The sequence below is a fragment of the Carassius gibelio genome, chromosome A6, assembly GCF_023724105.1.
Source record: "Carassius gibelio isolate Cgi1373 ecotype wild population from Czech Republic chromosome A6, carGib1.2-hapl.c, whole genome shotgun sequence".
NCBI lineage: Eukaryota > Metazoa > Chordata > Actinopteri > Cypriniformes > Cyprinidae > Carassius > Carassius gibelio.
Genome location: NC_068376.1, coordinates 7,056,057 through 7,074,471, shown reverse-complemented (window position 1 = coordinate 7,074,471; position 18,415 = coordinate 7,056,057). Strand labels below are relative to the sequence as shown.

Genomic DNA, 18,415 nt, shown 5'->3' with positions numbered 1-18,415 from the left:
CTGTCCATGTCTAGAAAAGTAAGAAAAACATAATCAAAGTAGTTCATGTGACATCAGAGGGTCAGTTAGAATTTTTTGAAGCATCAAAAATACATTTTGGTCTAAAAATAGCAAAAACTACGACTTAATTCAGCATTGTCTTCTCTTCCATGTCTGTTGTGAGAGCGTTCAAAACAAAGCAGTTTGTCATATCCGGTTCACAAACTAATCATTCGATGTAATCGGATCTTTTTGAACCAGTTCACCAAATCGAACTGAATCATTTTAAACAGTTTGCGTCTCCAAAAAAAAGTTAACAACTTAAGTCATTTGTCGATTAATGCGTATTGGAAACGTGAAGCGTTTAAAATGATTAAGTTCACATTGGGGGAACTGGTTCAAAAAGATCCGGTTACATCGAATGATTAGTTCGCGAACCGGATATGACAAACTGCTTTGTTTTGAACGCTCACAACAGACATGGAAGAGAAGACAATTCTGAATAAAGTCATAGTTTTTTGCTATTTTTTTGACCAAAATGTATTTCCGATGCTTCAAAATATTCTAACTGACCCTCTGATGTCACATGGACAGTGCACCGTACACACAGTTTCAATGGAGGGACTGAGAGCTCTCGGACTAAATCTAAAATATCTTAAAACTCTGTTCCGTAGATTAATGGAGGTCTTACTGGTTTGTAATGACAAGAGGGTTATTAATGACATAATTTTCATTTTTGGGTGAACCAACCCTTTAAGGCAATGTTTTATTTTTGGTGGCCAAGCAGGCCAAGACCGTCTCAGGAAGTAGCCGAAATAATCTGAATTTCATTTTGTTTTTATGTCTGAAGTAATGTTTCACTCAATATGCTTAACTTTCAAGATAGTCTACAACATTTTTTGAGACAACAGCAGAAATTGATGGAATAGACAGAACAGCCCAAGACTGAGAATTACTAAACATTATAAATTGAACAGCAAATTTTAAAGCTGCGGTTTGTAATTTTGTTTGGAATTATAAAAATAAAGATTTTTTTTTTCAGTTCAAACATTCCCCCTGTGCTTAAAACATTGGTCAGACCGAACACTGTTAAGCCAGTGTTGGTAGGTTGGGCCACTCAAACAAAACGCCACAGAACCATAGTGTTTACACTTTTTGGGAAGTAAACATACAAATAACTGACTGTTTTCTCTGCATATTAACCTTCGAAAGGAAAATTTAATTTCTCATAGAAAAAATGATACACAGCAGCTTTAAGATACTAAAAAACTGCAAAAACCTTTTGCATAATGTTTCATAGAATGATCTTGTAACTTAGCTCCAAAAAAGATGTCTAGCAACACATCAGTATCCTCTCTTAAAATGAAGTGAAAGTGCATACAAACTTAGCAACAGATAAAAATCATTTTGCTTTGGACCACCTGGTTCAAGTCAGCTGAATTGGGTTTTTCCTAAGGATGGTATGTGAAAATGCCCTCTTCTTCTCTGTTACACACAAACACAGGTATACGCCATTTATCTGACAGACACTTTCCTGAGGTTTTATCTATTTCTCCCACACTCACATACTTTAAACAACCAGGATTTGTAAATTTTCCTGTGGAAAAAGTGGGAACAGAATTTACAATTAAAACTCACCACATAAATAACCACAAGCACACACAGAATGTACACCATGGCAATATGGTCCACCATAGCTAGTGTCCAACCAGCACATTTGTTACCATGACTCCTTTTCTCCATGGCAGCCACAACACATCCATTACACATATAAATTCCCTTCATGTGCTTGCATATCTCTCAGAATAGAGGAGCAAATTCTTTCCGAACCTCTCAGAAATATGTGTCCGTCATAGAGGATATACTGGTCTGTCCATTCCATCAGAGTGAGAAGGTCAGTGTCTCGCAATTACCTGTTAGGATCGGCTAGGCTGGGCATAAACATCATAGTCCTTTTTCCAGAATGGAGAAACTACTCTCCTTCTGTCTTTTAGAGTGAACAGCACACCAAGAGACCTCCTGGGCAGAATTCCCCTGCTGCACCTGTTTTTGAGGCCCAACTCTATGGCTTTGAGCAAGTCCCTCCTTTCTACCTCCAATCCACTAGGGGGAGCACTCACACAAATCATCAACTCAAGCACTTCTGGTTGTGTGTGGGCACAATCACTCATGGTGTGTTTGTGTCAAGGCAATGATGTTGGTGAGAAGTGACAATAGAAGCTGAGGTAGATGGAAAGCGTTGTCCGGATGTACCAGTGTTCTGTCTGCTCATGGCTACTGTGAGAGTCCCCAGGCTTCTTAAAGAGTCTCCGTGATTAACTGGCTTGAAAGATGAAGATTTTACATCTGCCGACTGGTTGAACCCATTTTGCTTGTCCACCGTTTCATTTCCTGATGGTCTGTATAAGGGGCTGCCTTCAGACCTAGAGTCTGAATTAGAGTTGCTGCCAAAATCAAACTCCTCAAATACTCCAATCTCGCTTTGAGTTGACGGGTAATATGACTTTGAAAGGCTGGTAGCACTTGGGACATCACTTTCAGAGACACTACCTCCCAGGCTGGTGGCTTGGTATGGGTATCCCACAGCTGGAAGGGGGTTGGGAGGAGTTACACCTGCAGGAAGATACGCCGAGGGAGGACTGTATCCACCAGGAAGAACGGCCTGTGGGGGGTAACGGGTGTTAGGGTAACTGTACGCAGCTAGGTTTGGTGAGGTGTTAGCATTGTAGGTTGATACCAGACTTGCATGGGAAGGGGTAGGGTGGAAAAGAGAGCCACCGTAATTGCCTACAGGCTGCAGGAAGGGAGTGCTGTAGGGAGTGCTGCTGTATTCCTGATTCCCAGTCTGACTGTGACAACTGCTGCTTGAGAAACTAGGTTCTGGAAGAGTCCCACTGCCTATAACCGGTGAGTTACATGCACTGACAGACACATCCGTCACACTGTGTGGTGCTTTGGGAAGATGTTCGGGCATGCAACCTAATGGAGGGTAGACACTCTCCATCCATGGCTCTGCCTCCACCTTCCGTGCATTAAGAAGGGGTGGCCCATTATTCACAACACCAGGTCCCCTAACACTAACGGAGATGTCTGAATATCCCATAAGTCCACTCTCACAGGGTAGATCCAGAATGGCTGAATATCTCTCTGCATACCTCTTGAGCAGGTTAGAAGCGGTCAGAGCTGAAATGTCATCGTTTGCCCATGAATGTTGATACGCTGCAGCTGAGGTCGAACCTGTTAGCCTTGGATCCCTAAGTGCTTCGAACTTATGCCCTGGTGAGCGTGTGGTGGAAGTGATGTCATAATGTTGCTCCGCCCACTGAGACTGCTCAGGGCTCCACTGCATGGTCACACCTAGCAGTAAAAAAAGAGAAAAGTTATATCTGTCAGTTCAAACTCAATGAACTTCATAAAAATCTGAAATATAAATAACATCACAAACAAATGTAAAACAAAAAACCTCTGAATATGCTGCCCACATTAATTAATAAATATGCAAACATGCTATTATATAATATTTCTGTAAAAAAAAAAAAATAACGAATTATACTTATTATTCTACCTTATTTCAATCACAATATAAATTAAGTGTGCTACAAAAAAAAAAAAAAAAAAAAAAAAACTGAAAAGTTTTTCCTTTGCGTTTTTAGAAAGTTTCACGTATAAACGACAACGTTTTCAAAAAAAATTGCATTTACACATATGTAAAAACGGCCAAATATGTAAAAAATGCTGTATTACGTATTACATGCCACTTTGTTAGTAAACAGTCACTTTGTTAGTAAACAGTACCTGTAGGGAAGTAACTATTATTTGTTGTATATTGAAATTAAAGTAATGCATTTAGCAGACACTTTTATCCAAAGCGACTTACAGTGCATTCAGGCTGTCAATTTTTACCTATCATGTGTTCCCGGGGAACCAAAACCCCAACCTTCCGCTTGATAGCGCAATGCTCTACCAATTGAGCAACAGGAACCCTATATATGATATGTATATGATGTTACTTCACTGTTGGCTGTAATATTGGTGAAGTATATCCGTACATTGCTGAAGAAGTTTTAGAAAACTTTTGAGCAGCAGCAACAGTACCGTATTTTTCGCCATTGTTGTGTATGTTTGTTCGGGCTTGTCTTTAAAATCGACATTTACTGCGCATGTCTACATACCTAACATGTACTACACACACGCATGATGTCACGGTTTTCGAAGATTCCCATATTGGGAACAGAAACGATAATGGTGGCATTTTCAAAAATTTGTTCTTTGAAACCTGTTTTCAAAAACATGAGTTTTTCAGGCCCCAAATTGCCTCTGTTGTGTAAACGAACAGGAAAAATGCATTGCAAAATGCAAACAGGCTGAAAGAAACTGTGAGCACTTAAGGTTAGGTTATTTAGGTTAGTTAACGTTATAATTAATGTTATTAGAAAATTACTGCAAGTTTTCCAGATAATGACCAATTCCGCATAATCATCTTGTCAAAAAAACATAAGCTAAAAATATTTGTACAAAAATGAATAACAATATAAAATATAAATAATATAAATAATGATAAAAAAAATTATAATAATATGAAATATTAAAATGAAAGACCATAGAAAATGCTTTCACAATTCTTTTTTATGCATTCACTAGCAGCTATCTGAGCTTTTTTATGGTCTTTAGATTTACGGTGAAGTTTAAATTCAGCTGTGTACTTGATCCCCCCCCCCACCACCACCACACACGCATCAAGAATAGCACTGATGATATCATTAAGGTCTGATATTGAGATACAGCAGAAGGCTTCTTCTCTAGTGAATAAAATAAAAGCTCTTTAATGTAATCAAGGAACCTCATATTACTCTCTCTGTCTCTTTCTCAGTTTCACTGACTCACGCACACCACGCGGCAACATAATATTTCAGCATACTGTAATAATGGTTGATCAATAATGTAGCTCTCGGCATTAGCAACTGAACCCAACAACAGATGTTACCCCTAAAAATATTGTATCTCTGTCATTTCAACTTCACACATACACTATTGCACCAAGATTTTAGTTTGTGAAACAAAGAGCTTTTCTTCTGCATCGAAGTTTGGCATATGGCTGTACTGAGGGAGCGAAATGTGCGGAGAGAAGAGGAAAAAGAAAAAAGAACAGAGAGATAATGTCCTTAAGCCATAAAATATAACACATAAAATACTTCTAAGATCAAGCAATAACGGATTTTCTCTGACATTGCTAGTACAGTGGATTTGCAAAGCCTTGCACATCAGAAACAATCCAATGTTTTGTCGAAGCAAAATAAAATGAGAGACATATACTCCATATTACAGCAGATGGATATTGATTTTGGGCTGACGGAGCAAAATTTACATGTTCTATCCATCTCAATTAAAAACTGCCCAATTACATTCAATTCTATCAAGCAGCAAATCCTCCTGGTCGATATATGCAACCTGAGGTCAGTCAGTGTTCTCTGATGAGAAAATGCTGGACTTACTACAAACACACACACACACACACACACACACACACAAGAGGTGGAACAACTAGCACTGCTTCCCTGAAAATATTTACATTTACATAATTTAGGACTTTGAAAGTCCTTCATTACATGAGCAATAGCTTTAACTGTTAAAAACTTAAGTTGTATAGTTTAGCGTACACTCTAAAAAACGCTGGGTTGTTTTTTCAACCCAACTGCTGGGTTGAGGCCGTTGAATAGGACTTTGGGATGTTTTAACCCAAGTTTGGGTTGAAAATAACTCTCTTTTTTAACCCAGCGGGGTGGGTTGAGGACGCGGACGTGAAGGAGAGCACGCACGTCACGTCAAAATCGTACGTCTCCAGTGCGAGCAGCCGCCATTTTCTCAGCGTGATAGAAGCGAGAAGCGAGTGAAAGACTATGGTAAGTAACGTTAAATATTTAAAATGTAAAGTTATCTTTTATTGTTTACCCGGTTGTATGAAAGGCGGAAGGTTTTATGAAAGGCGGAAACAAAGGAGCTTAACGTTATATATATATTAAAAAACGGACGCGGTTTTCGCCTCGGACACGGAGGTCTTAACTGCCTCATGTAACGTTACTGAACGGAGGATGTACTTTTAATATAACGTCTGTGAATGTATTTTGTCATATTTACATAAGATTTTACATTATCTGTTCTCTTTGAGGCGTTAACAGACGGTTATGGTCACGGTTACGCTCATGTGAATTTGTCTTTTTTTTCGCGGTTAAACTGAATGTATGTTTGTCTCCTAAAGGAAACGGCATTGTGTAGTAAAGACTAACATAATTATTAGGGCTGCACAATTAATCGAATTTGTAATCGCAATTACAATTACAGATGACACAATTATGTAATCGTTTAAAGGCACAATTACACAAAAAAAAAGTTCACTTACATCATTCTGTGTGCATAAGATATGTTGTTGTTCTCTCTACAGATTATCTTAAGGGTTTTTTTCCCAATTGTTTGAATTTCTTTGTTTTAATATAACATAATAACATGCATATATTTACTTTGGTTTGGTTTCTCAGAAAAAATAAATAAATAAAGTAATAATAATAATTATATATATATATATGATATTTGAGGCTTAAAAAAAAAGAAGTTTTTCAGGAAGAGTGTTTTCCGCTGGTTTATTTTGATATAACAATATGGCATGCAGTGGCTTCAAACAATGGCATAAAGCTATTAAAAAAATTATTCAATCTAAATTGTGCTAATCGTAATATATAATCGCAATTACAATTTCAAGGGAATAATCGTCAATTATGAGTTTTGTCATAATCGTGCAGCCCTAATAATTATTTAGAGGCTGTTGAAGTGGTAACTGTTAAAAGTATGTTTTACATGTAATATTTCAGACTTGTCGAGCTCCTATCTTCATTGTCCTCGCACTGAGAGTTAAAGACACAGAAGCTGTTTGTGTGAGGAGTCACAGACCTGTGTGAGGATGAGGAGGAGGTGTTCTTCTGAAGAGAGGGACAGACGGTTTAAGGAGAGTAAACTTAAGAATAACATCAAGTTATCTTTATTTTTACTAAGACTAAAATAATGTGTGTGTTTTTTTTAGATGTTGAAATCCAGAGGCAAGATAACTTCATTCTTTTGAGACTGATGTAAGTTAAATTATTATTACTTTTTTTTTTTTTTTTTAGAAAATTAATGTTTCTGTTGTGTCCTGCCTGTTAACTTCACATTTTGATGCAAAAACAGTGTGATTTTATATATGTATGTATGTATATGTTAATATTTTATTGAAACCATTGATGTCCCTCTTTGCAGAACTCAAACTAACTGGAGTTAAGGACACACAAGTCTGCTTGTGTGAGGAGGTGGTTTTCTCAGCTTCTTCTGAAGAGAGGGAAAGATCGTTTAAGGCAAGTAAACTTCATAATTTCATGTTATCAGTTGTTGTTTTTTTACTAAGAGTAAAATAATGTTTGTTTTTTGTTTTTGTAGATGTTAAAAGCAAGAGACATGGGAGAGCATCATTCCTTTGAGATTTTATGTAAGTTATTTTTAGAAAATAAATTTTTCTGTTGTCTCCTGCCAGTTTGCTTCACATTTTGATGCAACAACAGTGTGATTACGTGCTCATTTCATTAAGACCATTGATGTCTGTGTTTTTTATTGCAGAACTCAAACCAACTTTGGAGTTGTCTGATTTGGAGAGTCATTATTCTTGGTCTTCGCTCTTAGAGGTAAAGTTCACACAAAAAATCATTTACTTGCCCTCAAGTCATTCCAAACCTATAAGACTTTTGTCTGTCTTTACAACATACATTTATATATTTTTAGGTTTCTCATAATATTTGTTAATCCATTTATAGTTTAGATAATCAGTATTTTCAAGCTTCATAAATATAGAGTTATTGTAGAAGTAAATTCTGATATTTATATATGAATACATCTTAAATTATATGATAGCAAACATGTATGTTCAAAATAAAATACTGGTCTCCCAGACCAGCAATGGAGGACACAAAAAGAGAATATTAAATATATTCATACGTTTTCCAAAAAATTTGCAGATTTTGTATGAGTCTGGAAAAACATGAGGAGAGTAAATTATAAACATTTTAATTATTTGGTGAACTAACGGTTTGAAGAGCAGCCCTCCATGTACATGAATATTTTGAGGTATGTGAATGTCATGTCTGTTTTAATGTTTCAGTAAAGAAGATTTCTGAAAACAATATTTATTCAAACAATATCGCATGTCCTCACACTAGTGCTGCCATTATAGCATCCTGGAGCGCTGTGGTGGACTGAGACATTAAACAACCGCACAAAGTGTTGAAACTTTAAAACCGATTATTTACCTATCCTTACGGATGTGAATACACCTCTACCTGAAAATGGATAGTTTAATTAAATGTTTAATTTTTTCAAATGTGTTTCTCTTAGGCCACTGATGAAGAACAGGCGGTGACTGGGATGAATCCTGGTCAGAGAGGAGAATCTTCTTTCCCCTAAACTGATGCAGCGGTGGTTTTAAAGGAGGACGCTGCCCTGGATGATGTAGAAGATGTCACATGCTGTGCAGATGGGGTTTCTTCATGATTACATCAGTTATGCTAAAGAGATCATGAAAATTGACCGTGATGCATGATCTGTATTCATGGACTATGAAACAAACTGTAAGTGTATAATTTGTTAAGAAAAAAAAGTTAAATGCTTTTTCTGTGTTGTTTAGTAGAAGAGTTTACACTCTGTCATTCATACACCTGCTCACATTCTTTCACACACACACACACACACACACACACATGCGTCTGTTGAATGTTATAATATCAAAGTTAATGTTGTGATTTATTTGTGTACTTTCATGCCAGAATAGTTGGAAAAAAACCTAACTAATTGTAAATTTATTGTATGTGTTTTCGTATATTTTTATACAATATATACAATTGAACAAAGTCCAATTTGATCTTAAGTTATATTCATCAAATGTTCAATGCTTTATTTATGAACTCTGTAGCTGTTAATGCCATCCTTTTCTGCATTTCTTCTAACATGTTACTTTTTGACTTTTCTCTTGTTTTTAATAAATATTTTCCTTTTGGTAATTATTATTTGTGTGTAAAAGTGATATTTAAAATGAACAACATTTGTAGGTTTAATGCCTAGCTCAATTTGGGTTAATTTTAACGTAGAAATGCATTGTTTCCCCACATGGCTGCACTCTGCGAGTTTATTTTCTGCCAGCAGGAGGCGCTAAGAGCGGGAGAGGTAGGTTTCTCCGGTAACGGCTGCAGAGCGGTACTGAGCTCACAAACGCTGCCTTATCAGGCACATGCGAAATGATATTTAACATTTTCTAAATACAGTAGTTTTCCTTATGAAATACAGTGATAAAAAAAAACCCGCTCTGTTTTTTAAACCCTGCAATATAGTCATTTTAAACCATAAAAAAGGCAACCCAGCAGGCTGGGTTAAATATGATAACCCAACTGGTTGGGTTAAAGCAACCCAGCGCTGGGTTCGTCCCTTTTTGACCCAGCGCTGGGTTGTCAAAATAACCCAAATTGGGTTGTTTTCAACCAAGCAGTTTTTAGAGTGTACACTTAACCAAAGCAACTTACAATACTGGGTACAAATCACACTAATGGCAATTAGCAGGACAGGTAGCTGAAAATGGTAGGATAAAAGAAGAAAAGCACAATAAAATGACAAATGAGTCTAAAGCTAAAAGCGATGTGTTGTAAAGTCCAATATTAGTTGTGGTTTGCTGGAATGTTCTCTCAAATGCTGTCTTTTTGTTGTATTCTACAGAACTATACCTGGACAATACCATTAGCCACTAAGCTGCTGATCTAGTGTGTGTGTACTTTTGTTTGTGTAAAGGTGCGTGTGCTGGTGCTTTAGAGAATGACTTTCTGTTGTTCCAATATACCCTCTGGCTACAAATCCTCCGAGAAGGTCCAACACACACACACACACACACACACACACAATTTCTAAAGCAATGTTCCATACATTAGCTTGTTTTAGATGAAGAGATCCCTTTATTGACTGAAAATTTGTTAGTTCAGCTGTTGCATATATCTTTAAACAATGCTTACGCTGTGTGTTTATCTAAGTGCATAAATGCAACTAGACTACTATTTAAAACCAGTAGCAGACAGATAGACTCACTTTTCCTAAGTGAAATCTCAGGTTTCTCCAGCAGCAAAATCAATACATCACACAGACTTTATCACACACACATATACTGTATCCATAAAATGCTTTTATGGAGTAATTAAACATCAATTACTGTGGCCAACGGCAAAATAGTAAAACGGGATAAAGCCCTTTAAACAGGATTTAGACAAAATACATACAATCTAATCCAGACCATTGACTTGATTATTGAACTACAATTTGATTTATTCTGATTTCACAAAACACAAGATAAAGACCCACAAAATTACTCAATGCAGTCTTTACGGAAAAGGCCACTAATTCCAGACCTGCATGATTTTCTTTGTTCCATCAAACACAAAAAGAGATGTCAGGCAGGATGATCACTGTGGACCTTAATGAATTGTCACCAAGGGTTGTCAAGCTCTAAAAATGTACCATAAAAGTGTCTTAACACTAGTGTATACAACTCATATGCTATATTCCAAAACTTTTGAAGCCATTGATACAGACAGAATAAAAGATCATTATTTAAAGCGTTGGAGTGTAAACGTAGCTCAACTAGAAGCTGCTGACAGTGGTGTTCAGAGGATACGCACATAAGTGCTGTGCTCTTTCCTCTCAATAACGAAATAAACACAACTGAAATGGCAGTGGTGAGAAAATAGCAGTTAAGAAAGCATCTGATCATAGCTATGTGAATATGTTTGCACCAGCTCTGCAATTGGTACACCAGTCAAGTCATGTCACATTTATTTACATAGCACTTTATATAATAGATTGATTTAAAGTAAGCAGTTTTACAGTATATACCATGAAAAAACAATGTCAGTACTGCGTTCAGTTAGAAATACAACTTGATTTTCTGTTATTAATCAGCTCTGCAGTGTGTAGCTGGCTAATAATGAAATCATTTTATTAGTGAATGCAAAAATAAATAAAAATCTTATTACATTAAAGTAATAATTTGGTTTGCATATTGTAGATTCAAGCTTAATCTAGCTCAGGGCTATTTTGATTATTCTAACACTATTATGTATTTTAAAGGGGTCATGGGGTGCCCATGTTCCACCATTTGATATGACTTTTATTTATTTGATAAGTCTTAATGAAAAGTCTGAAATATAGTTTGGTTAAAATTTCTCAATGGTAGGGTAAAACAACACCCTTTTTACCCTGTCAAAACAGTTATTTTCAGAGCAAGCCATTTTGTAGCATTTTCCTTTAAATACTGACCTTGCCCCTCTCTTTCAGCCGCTCTTTGTGGGAACATTCATTGTGAAACTTGTTAATTAGCACATTATTAGGAAAGGCGATTTGCAAAGTTTCATTAAAAAATCTTATACTCACTTCTGTTCTGTTCTGTCGGTGAAGCTTGGTTTACGCATGACGTATTTAGGTAGATCGGGGGCGCTTTCCCTTCAAAGACAAACGTAATCCACTGTGTCATTACTCAGATGTCAGGAGTAAATGGCGACTGCTATGTTCATTTTTATATCCAACAAAACACCTCAATCGCTTAGGAGACATTCTTGTCTAAATCTGCTCCTGCGGTTACAATGGCTGACTGATGACAGTCACTCAGGGCGGGTCTAAGGTAAGACACCAGTCCAGTCTGTGCTGAAACACTACTGTCAATCAAAGTATCGTGGGAGGAACCTGTCTGTGTGATGCCAATGAAGGAGTATTATCTAAAAATAGTCTTTTAATTATAGATCTACAAGGCATGCACACAAGAGAATCGCAGAAGCAAATGTAGTGTATATACGTAATCATAGAAACAAATCAGGACTGATCAGAAACTACAGAACTAGGCAGGAGAACAGGAATAGAGAAACACAACCAAAAGTCCATAACTGTGACACTTCGCACTTTATTTTGTTTTATATCCATATGACTTACAAAAGGAGATGTCAGGTAGAATGATGTGAAAGTCAGTCACATTTTCATACAGTCAATTAAAGGGTGAATAAGAAAGTCTCTCCGTCTCTCATCTCATTTTGTGCCAAATATATTTCTTTTTTATTGTAAAAAATTGTAATTGTACAATAGTAATACATTTGTTCAAAATTTTCAAAAGCTAAAATGTTTTTTTTTTATTAGAATGTGTACATCAATGTGTATTTTAACTAATTGTAAAAGCTGAATAATATCAAAGCCTATTGATTAATCCATGAAATATGTGTGGATTAGTTGATTTATTATTGTAATAATTGATTATCAAAATACTCGTTTGTAGCAGCCCTACTGATTTGACACATTATAATATTAATACAGTGTACAAACATAAATGAGATTGGGAAGTTGCGGCAAGAAGAAGACTGTCAGTAAATAATTTAAATTTGTCATTTTAACACACAAAGCTATCATATGGTTTCATGAGGTTTCATAAGACCATACCACTATGTATAAGAATATGTTCATATGGACTAATTATCATATTTTTATAGTACTTATTTTTTTGAGTTTAAAATCCTCTGGTCACCACTGAAAAAAAGCAACATGAACACTCTGCTTAGCTTCTTCTTGTATTCCAAATAAGAAAGAAAGTCATGGGTTTGAAACAATGACAAAAAAAAATATTTTAGGGTGAAATAAAATTAAAATTCCTCTATTTATGCTGTTAACTCCTCTAGACATCAGCTAAATACTACATGACATGAGCCACAGTACGGCATAGATCAAATTATCTATCTAAAAATAAAACTAAATACATTACAAGACCACACGTGTGTCTGTGCGTGTGTGCTCTTGTTTTTGTTACATATCAGGACACAACTCTGTATAATGAAATGGGTATGACACAGGTATTACAAGGAGAGGGTGACTTATGAGGACATAACCCATGTCCTCTTTTTTCAAAATGCTTATAAATGTTTTTTTGAGAAAGTAAAAATGCACAAAGTTTCCTTTGAGGGTTAGGGTTAGGGTTGGTGAAGGGCCATAGAATATACAGTTTGTACAGTATAAAAACCATTACACCTATTGGATGTCCCCACTTTTCACAAAAACAAATGTGTGTGTGTGTGTGTGTGTGTTAGCTGGTGTGAACAGTTCTCCTGTTGTGCCAAACTGAAAGTGAAAGTGAAAGTGACATTCAGCCAAGTATGGTGACCCATACTCAGAATTTGTGCTCTGCATTTAACCCATCCGAAATGCACACACACAGAGCAGTGAACACAAACACACACACTGTGAGCACACACCCGGAGCAGTGGGCAGCCATTTATGCTGCGGCGCCCGGGGAGCAGTTGGGGGTTCGATGCCTTGCTCAAGGGCACCTAAGTCGTGGTATTGAAGGTGGAGAGAAAGCTGTTCATGCACTCCCCCCACCCACAATTCCGTCCGGCCCGAGACTAGAACTCACAACCCTTTGATTGGGAGTCCAACCCTCTAACCATTAGGCCACGACTTCCCCACTATTTCACTATTACCTGTTTGACCATTGTAATAGTGGCAGCGTGGAAGCCCTCTAATTCTTCTTTAATGTGAATGAGCTATTCACTCTCAACGTCCTCTCTTCAAAACGCCTGACTTTCAGCCCTGGCTGCAACAGAGAGAGAAAGGGAGAAAGAAAGAGAGGGAGGTGCAGAGAAGTATGACAGAATGTAGCCTCAGCAGTGGAAGGTGTATGAAAGTTTATATAACTTTATTTGAGTGAGCATCCCTAAAAACATTGGCTCAACGAATGGAGTGAGTCTGGGACAGGACTTTGTGTTTGACTGACCAATGGCAGATGAGAGAGTGTTCTGGAAACTTGTTGCAAAACAGTAGTGGCAGAAATCTGACACTTTAATTTTGATTCAAGTAATTCACACTGAATCAAACATTTTAGAGAGACATTAACAGCAAAAAAAGATAATTTAAATCTAGGACAGACAGGGCAACTCTTTTCTTTAACTTCCTCCCCCTTCCCGCCTTCTCTTTTCTGAAAAGATAGGTTATTTAAATCCTCCACAAAAACATAGCAAGGGCTTAAATCACTTTCATATCTCTCTAAACGAGATGAATGCCTCGCATGTCAATGACCAATTCAATTCCACACGCCATTTTCCTCTGCTAATTAACACAGTACCGTGTTCATTTAGAAACACAATGCAGAGCTCTGGGCCGGGGCAGGCTGGGCGGCCGCATGCCGTCTGCTGCTGACATTGGCCTTTAATAGGGCTTTAGCATATTAAACAGCTCAATCATCTCCCATACGCACACACAAATGCACTCACTCAGACTGGATGGATGCACTAGTTTTCTGTGTAAAAGGGACAGATATGAGAGAAAAGAGAAAGTATGTGAGAAAGTCTTCATTAGTCACTCAGAGACACTTTCCTCTTGTCACTAAATATCTTTAGATGTGTGAACGGAGTGATAAAGCTGGAGGGATGGAGAGATGAATGAGAAAAAAAGTGGTGTAAAGTGTAAAGGATAGAGAGATTACATTTCATTTCATTTTATCACGAAACACTGTCAACACTTAACTTTTGCAATAATCTGACTGTCAAGAGTCAGAAACTGTCGAGAGACGTGAGGAAGATAAAAATGCAGGTTATTAATGATATACTATATATGTTAATTTCATATATATGAATATATTATTTGTTGCTGGCTTTACTATGTAGCTATCCAATGAGCAATCACACTTAAGGATCCCAATTTTTTTTTTTTAAATGACTACTTTTAATCATTCCCACTGAATATGACAGTATGATTGACAGCACAAGTCTTAATATACACTGGATAATTCACTAAAGATAGAAATTAAATTAGTTTCCTTTTGTCGCAATATCAGAATTAAGCAAAGATGAATGGAAAGGGTGAATTATAAAAGATTTCACTAAGAAATATTCATTTAATTTTTTGAAAACAAAACAGATTTTCTGTAGAATATTAGTTTAGTAGTTTATTAAATGTCCTCAATATCACTTCCCATCCTAGTTAGACTTTTGCAATATCCGTGTATTTTGCAAATTGCAATACACCAAAGCCAGTTCCTAAATTTCATAATCCTGCAGGAAGTTTAGGGAAAACAACAGCACAAAAAAAGCACAAGTATCAGCAATGGACTTCAAATTGACAGTCTCATGTAAACTAACATTCAGTTCCTCACTGAACACAAGCATATTCATTTTTTAATAAAAGGAATAAAATTTATTGTAAGGTAATGCATTTGAACAATGTGATGAATTTTGACTTAATATGAGTAGTCTACATCACTGTATATTACTATATGTTGTTTTGATTTGATTGGTCATCTAAAACTAATCATCATTGACCAATGCTGTAAAACATTGATGAGTGCAAACAATATGGAAAACTTAGCCCCCTAAATGTCAGTGGTTGTTCTGAAACATTAAACCTCACACAAAACTGTTGACATAATTAGATTTAAACAATACATGATTTGGTCAATTTTTGTGCATTTTTCAACATGTTTTGTAGCCAGGATATAAAAAGCAGCTAGACCTGTAGGCTACACACAAGCAGGACAATAAAATAGACAATATCACTCAATGATTTATGTTACCCAGCTGGTCATGTGAAAATATAGTAAGAAACAAACGCACATGGTAGTTTAGCTGTCAATTTCAAATTCACAAATGCCCATCAGACTTGTGATTTATTGTGTGTAGTGTGACTGGCTCAGTGACACCACATTCAGACAGATAAACAACCCCTCAGACAAGTCCACAGCAATCTGCTGGCAGACAGACAGACTGAGATAGAGTCAAGGGGAACACTGGAATATTGGAAAATGAAGTGTTGTCATTTCGCAATACATCTATTCTGAGTCCAAATTACGCACAGCTAACTACCCGCGCCACTGTGCGCTCACGGCTGATTTCCCGCCAGAATCCCATCACAGCTCGAGCATTTATTAAGCGCTCGTGCAGCAGTCGCTGTTTCCGCGCGCCCGACTGGAGATACAGCGCTACATGATTGCGGTCTGTAACCTCCAATCTCAACTCTCCTTCCCCTGACGCGAGCCAGGAAAATGCTATCATAGCACTGAAAATCAATTTGCGTTCTGCACGACCAATATAAATGAAATATCCGAATGAGAAACAGTTTGGAAAAAAAGGTTTAAGAAGAAAAATATAGCCTTTAAAAGGCGAGGAGAAGAGGGAAGATAAGGGATCTTCTAACAACGAATAAGTAGTTTTATTTAAGAGTCCTATTGTTCGGTTCCAGTCCGGCCTGGGCCTTGTCACGACCCCAAAACTCTCTTTCCTTGGCCTGTATTTTCTTATCAGCTAGTGGGCTAATTAAAATACTAATGCATGATGCAAGTGATTGACTAACAAAGAATGAAATAAAGCATTTAACCAATATATACACAAAATATAACACCCTCCAATTAAAAATATTCCATGGGGAGGATTTCATAAAAAATAAACATAGATTTGACCTACCATATACACCGCTGATCATATTGCTTGACATCAGCAAGGTGATTGAGAGAGACAGAAAGGAGTGAAAGGTTCACTTCAGTGATTTCCACAAGGCGAAGAGAAAGACTTTCCAGTAAGTTGAAAGACACACACCACATGTAAATAGTGTTTTAAGCAGACATGAACCCCAAACTGTGGAGAAAGAAAGAAGGAGAGATGAATATGATGTAGTAGCAAAATATGTTTACCAGTAAACGTGTATAAAAATGCTAATTAACGGTCATTGTTCAGCCTATTTGATTTTGTTTAGCGTTCCAATTTCACCCTATAACTGTTGTTAAATAGGATATAACGTTTTATTAATATTATTATTTTAGATTAATGTTTACGCTCATGTTATTTTCCAAATAAAAAGTACGCTCAAAAAGTCAGGTAAATCCAGAATATTTATTTATATATATATTTTTATCTTTATAACTAGATTCCAAACGTATTACTTTGGATTTCAAATTGAAGGCTTTTTTTTTTTTGACCTTTTCAATTATTGCAGATAAGTAGGCTATAAGAACCGGCCTAGGCCTATATCTGACTTAAAAATTAATTTAAACAATAGTATGTATTTATCTTTTAGCTATATAAAATCGCTGGATTTTTTTTTTTTTTTTTTTTTTTTTTTGGCAATGCTATATTTGAATAGTCTTGTAATGGAAACAACATTTCTATAATAGCTGAATTGAGATTTATAAATTAAGACAGAGATAATATTGAATTTTGCTGAGGTGAGAATGACTCTGTCACTATCGCCCGGACACACACACACATACACACGGATCAATGCTGCCTTATTACAGAACTCTACTCCAATAATAAAACTTATTTCCCAGTGCTCAAACTACCATAATATCATGCTATTTAGAGTCATCACGCCTAACAAAATCTGCGCGCTATATTTTGCTCAGGCCTGTGTCCGAGTGTCCGAGCGTTCTGTCCGTGCTGTGACATGGCCCCCCCTCTCTCTCTACGGTACAAAACGGACAGCTGGTGGACACAAACAAAGTAAAAGATTTACCTTCTCGGCGCCGGAGAACGGCGACAGCGTCCAGCCGTGCTGCTGAGATGAGGGGGATGAGGGTTACTCCGAGTCGGTAATGTTCTGGAATGCTTCCAAGTCAGGGCTGGAGAGACTGACCACCATAGAAATACTGACCACATCTACTGCCATGTTGGAATTCCAGAACCTCACGCCAGCTGCCGAAAAGAAAGCGGAGAAGCTTCATCTCCTACTGCGCATGCGCTTTACCGGACTCCAACTGAGAGTCCAGTCTCTCTCTCTCTCTCTCTCTCTCTCTCTCTCTCTCTCTCACACACACACACACACACGTAATATATCGTGTTTAACACTATCAAATCTAGCAGGTTTAAACATCCTTTGGGAATTCAAATAAATATACAAACATAATTCCTATCATTCATTTGAAGCATAGCATAGGACAACATTCGCTGATGTTGTACACAGAGCTTGAAAAAGCACAGGAAGTCATTGTAAACAGCTGTGAGACGATGTTTTATGTTGTTGTCAGACTGAAAAGCTCGTGTAAATGTGATTATTCCAATCTATATAATAATTTACTGCTATATGATGTTACTCATTTGATGCTATGTGATCTGATAAACAATACTACAAAGTGCTTTTTCTGTAGGACTGCCTGTCAACATGTATATAAAGACTGAGATTTCCAAATCTGTAAAACATAATATACAGAATAGTAGCCTAATAATAATTTTACTCACTTTTTTTCTCTCTCTCTGCTGTTAACATGCCCTGAGTGATCCAAAATGAAGCAGTGTTCATTATAACCAGAGTGCACATTTTTGTACTAAACTGTAAATGTGTGCATACAGTATAGGCCTATGCATTGAAT

The 18,415-nt window shown here is 36.8% G+C and overlaps 1 protein-coding gene and 2 long non-coding RNA genes across 3 annotated transcripts; 2 read left to right on the top strand and 1 right to left on the bottom strand.

The window, feature by feature from the left end:
* Positions 1–518: 518 nt before the first annotated feature.
* LOC128016184 (fidgetin-like) lies at positions 519–17,777 on the bottom strand. The gene is made up of 3 exons (XM_052600654.1): positions 17,563–17,777; positions 16,515–16,685; positions 519–3,336 (listed from the first exon to the last, which is right to left on the bottom strand). Exons 2-3 carry the CDS (start codon positions 16,543–16,545, stop codon positions 2,147–2,149), a joined length of 1,221 nt encoding a protein of 406 aa, XP_052456614.1. The 5' UTR covers positions 16,546–16,685; positions 17,563–17,777; the 3' UTR covers positions 519–2,146.
* On the top strand, positions 5,641–7,359 carry LOC128016186 (uncharacterized). Its single transcript, XR_008184085.1, has 3 exons — positions 5,641–5,879; positions 6,843–7,097; positions 7,264–7,359. It is a non-coding gene; the product is annotated as an uncharacterized LOC128016186 (long non-coding RNA).
* LOC128016185 (uncharacterized) lies at positions 7,437–8,780 on the top strand. The gene is made up of 3 exons (XR_008184084.1): positions 7,437–7,489; positions 7,618–7,682; positions 8,389–8,780. It is a non-coding gene; the product is annotated as an uncharacterized LOC128016185 (long non-coding RNA).
* Positions 17,778–18,415: the final 638 nt, after the last annotated feature.

Coding starts and splice junctions, on each gene's coding strand:
- LOC128016184 (XM_052600654.1), bottom strand. CDS start 16,545: ATGTCAAGCAATATGATCAGCGGTGTATATG. Junction 3,337..16,514: donor TATGATCAGCGGTGTATATG/GTAGGTCAAATC, acceptor TTTTACTGCTAG/GTGTGACCATGCAGTGGAGC.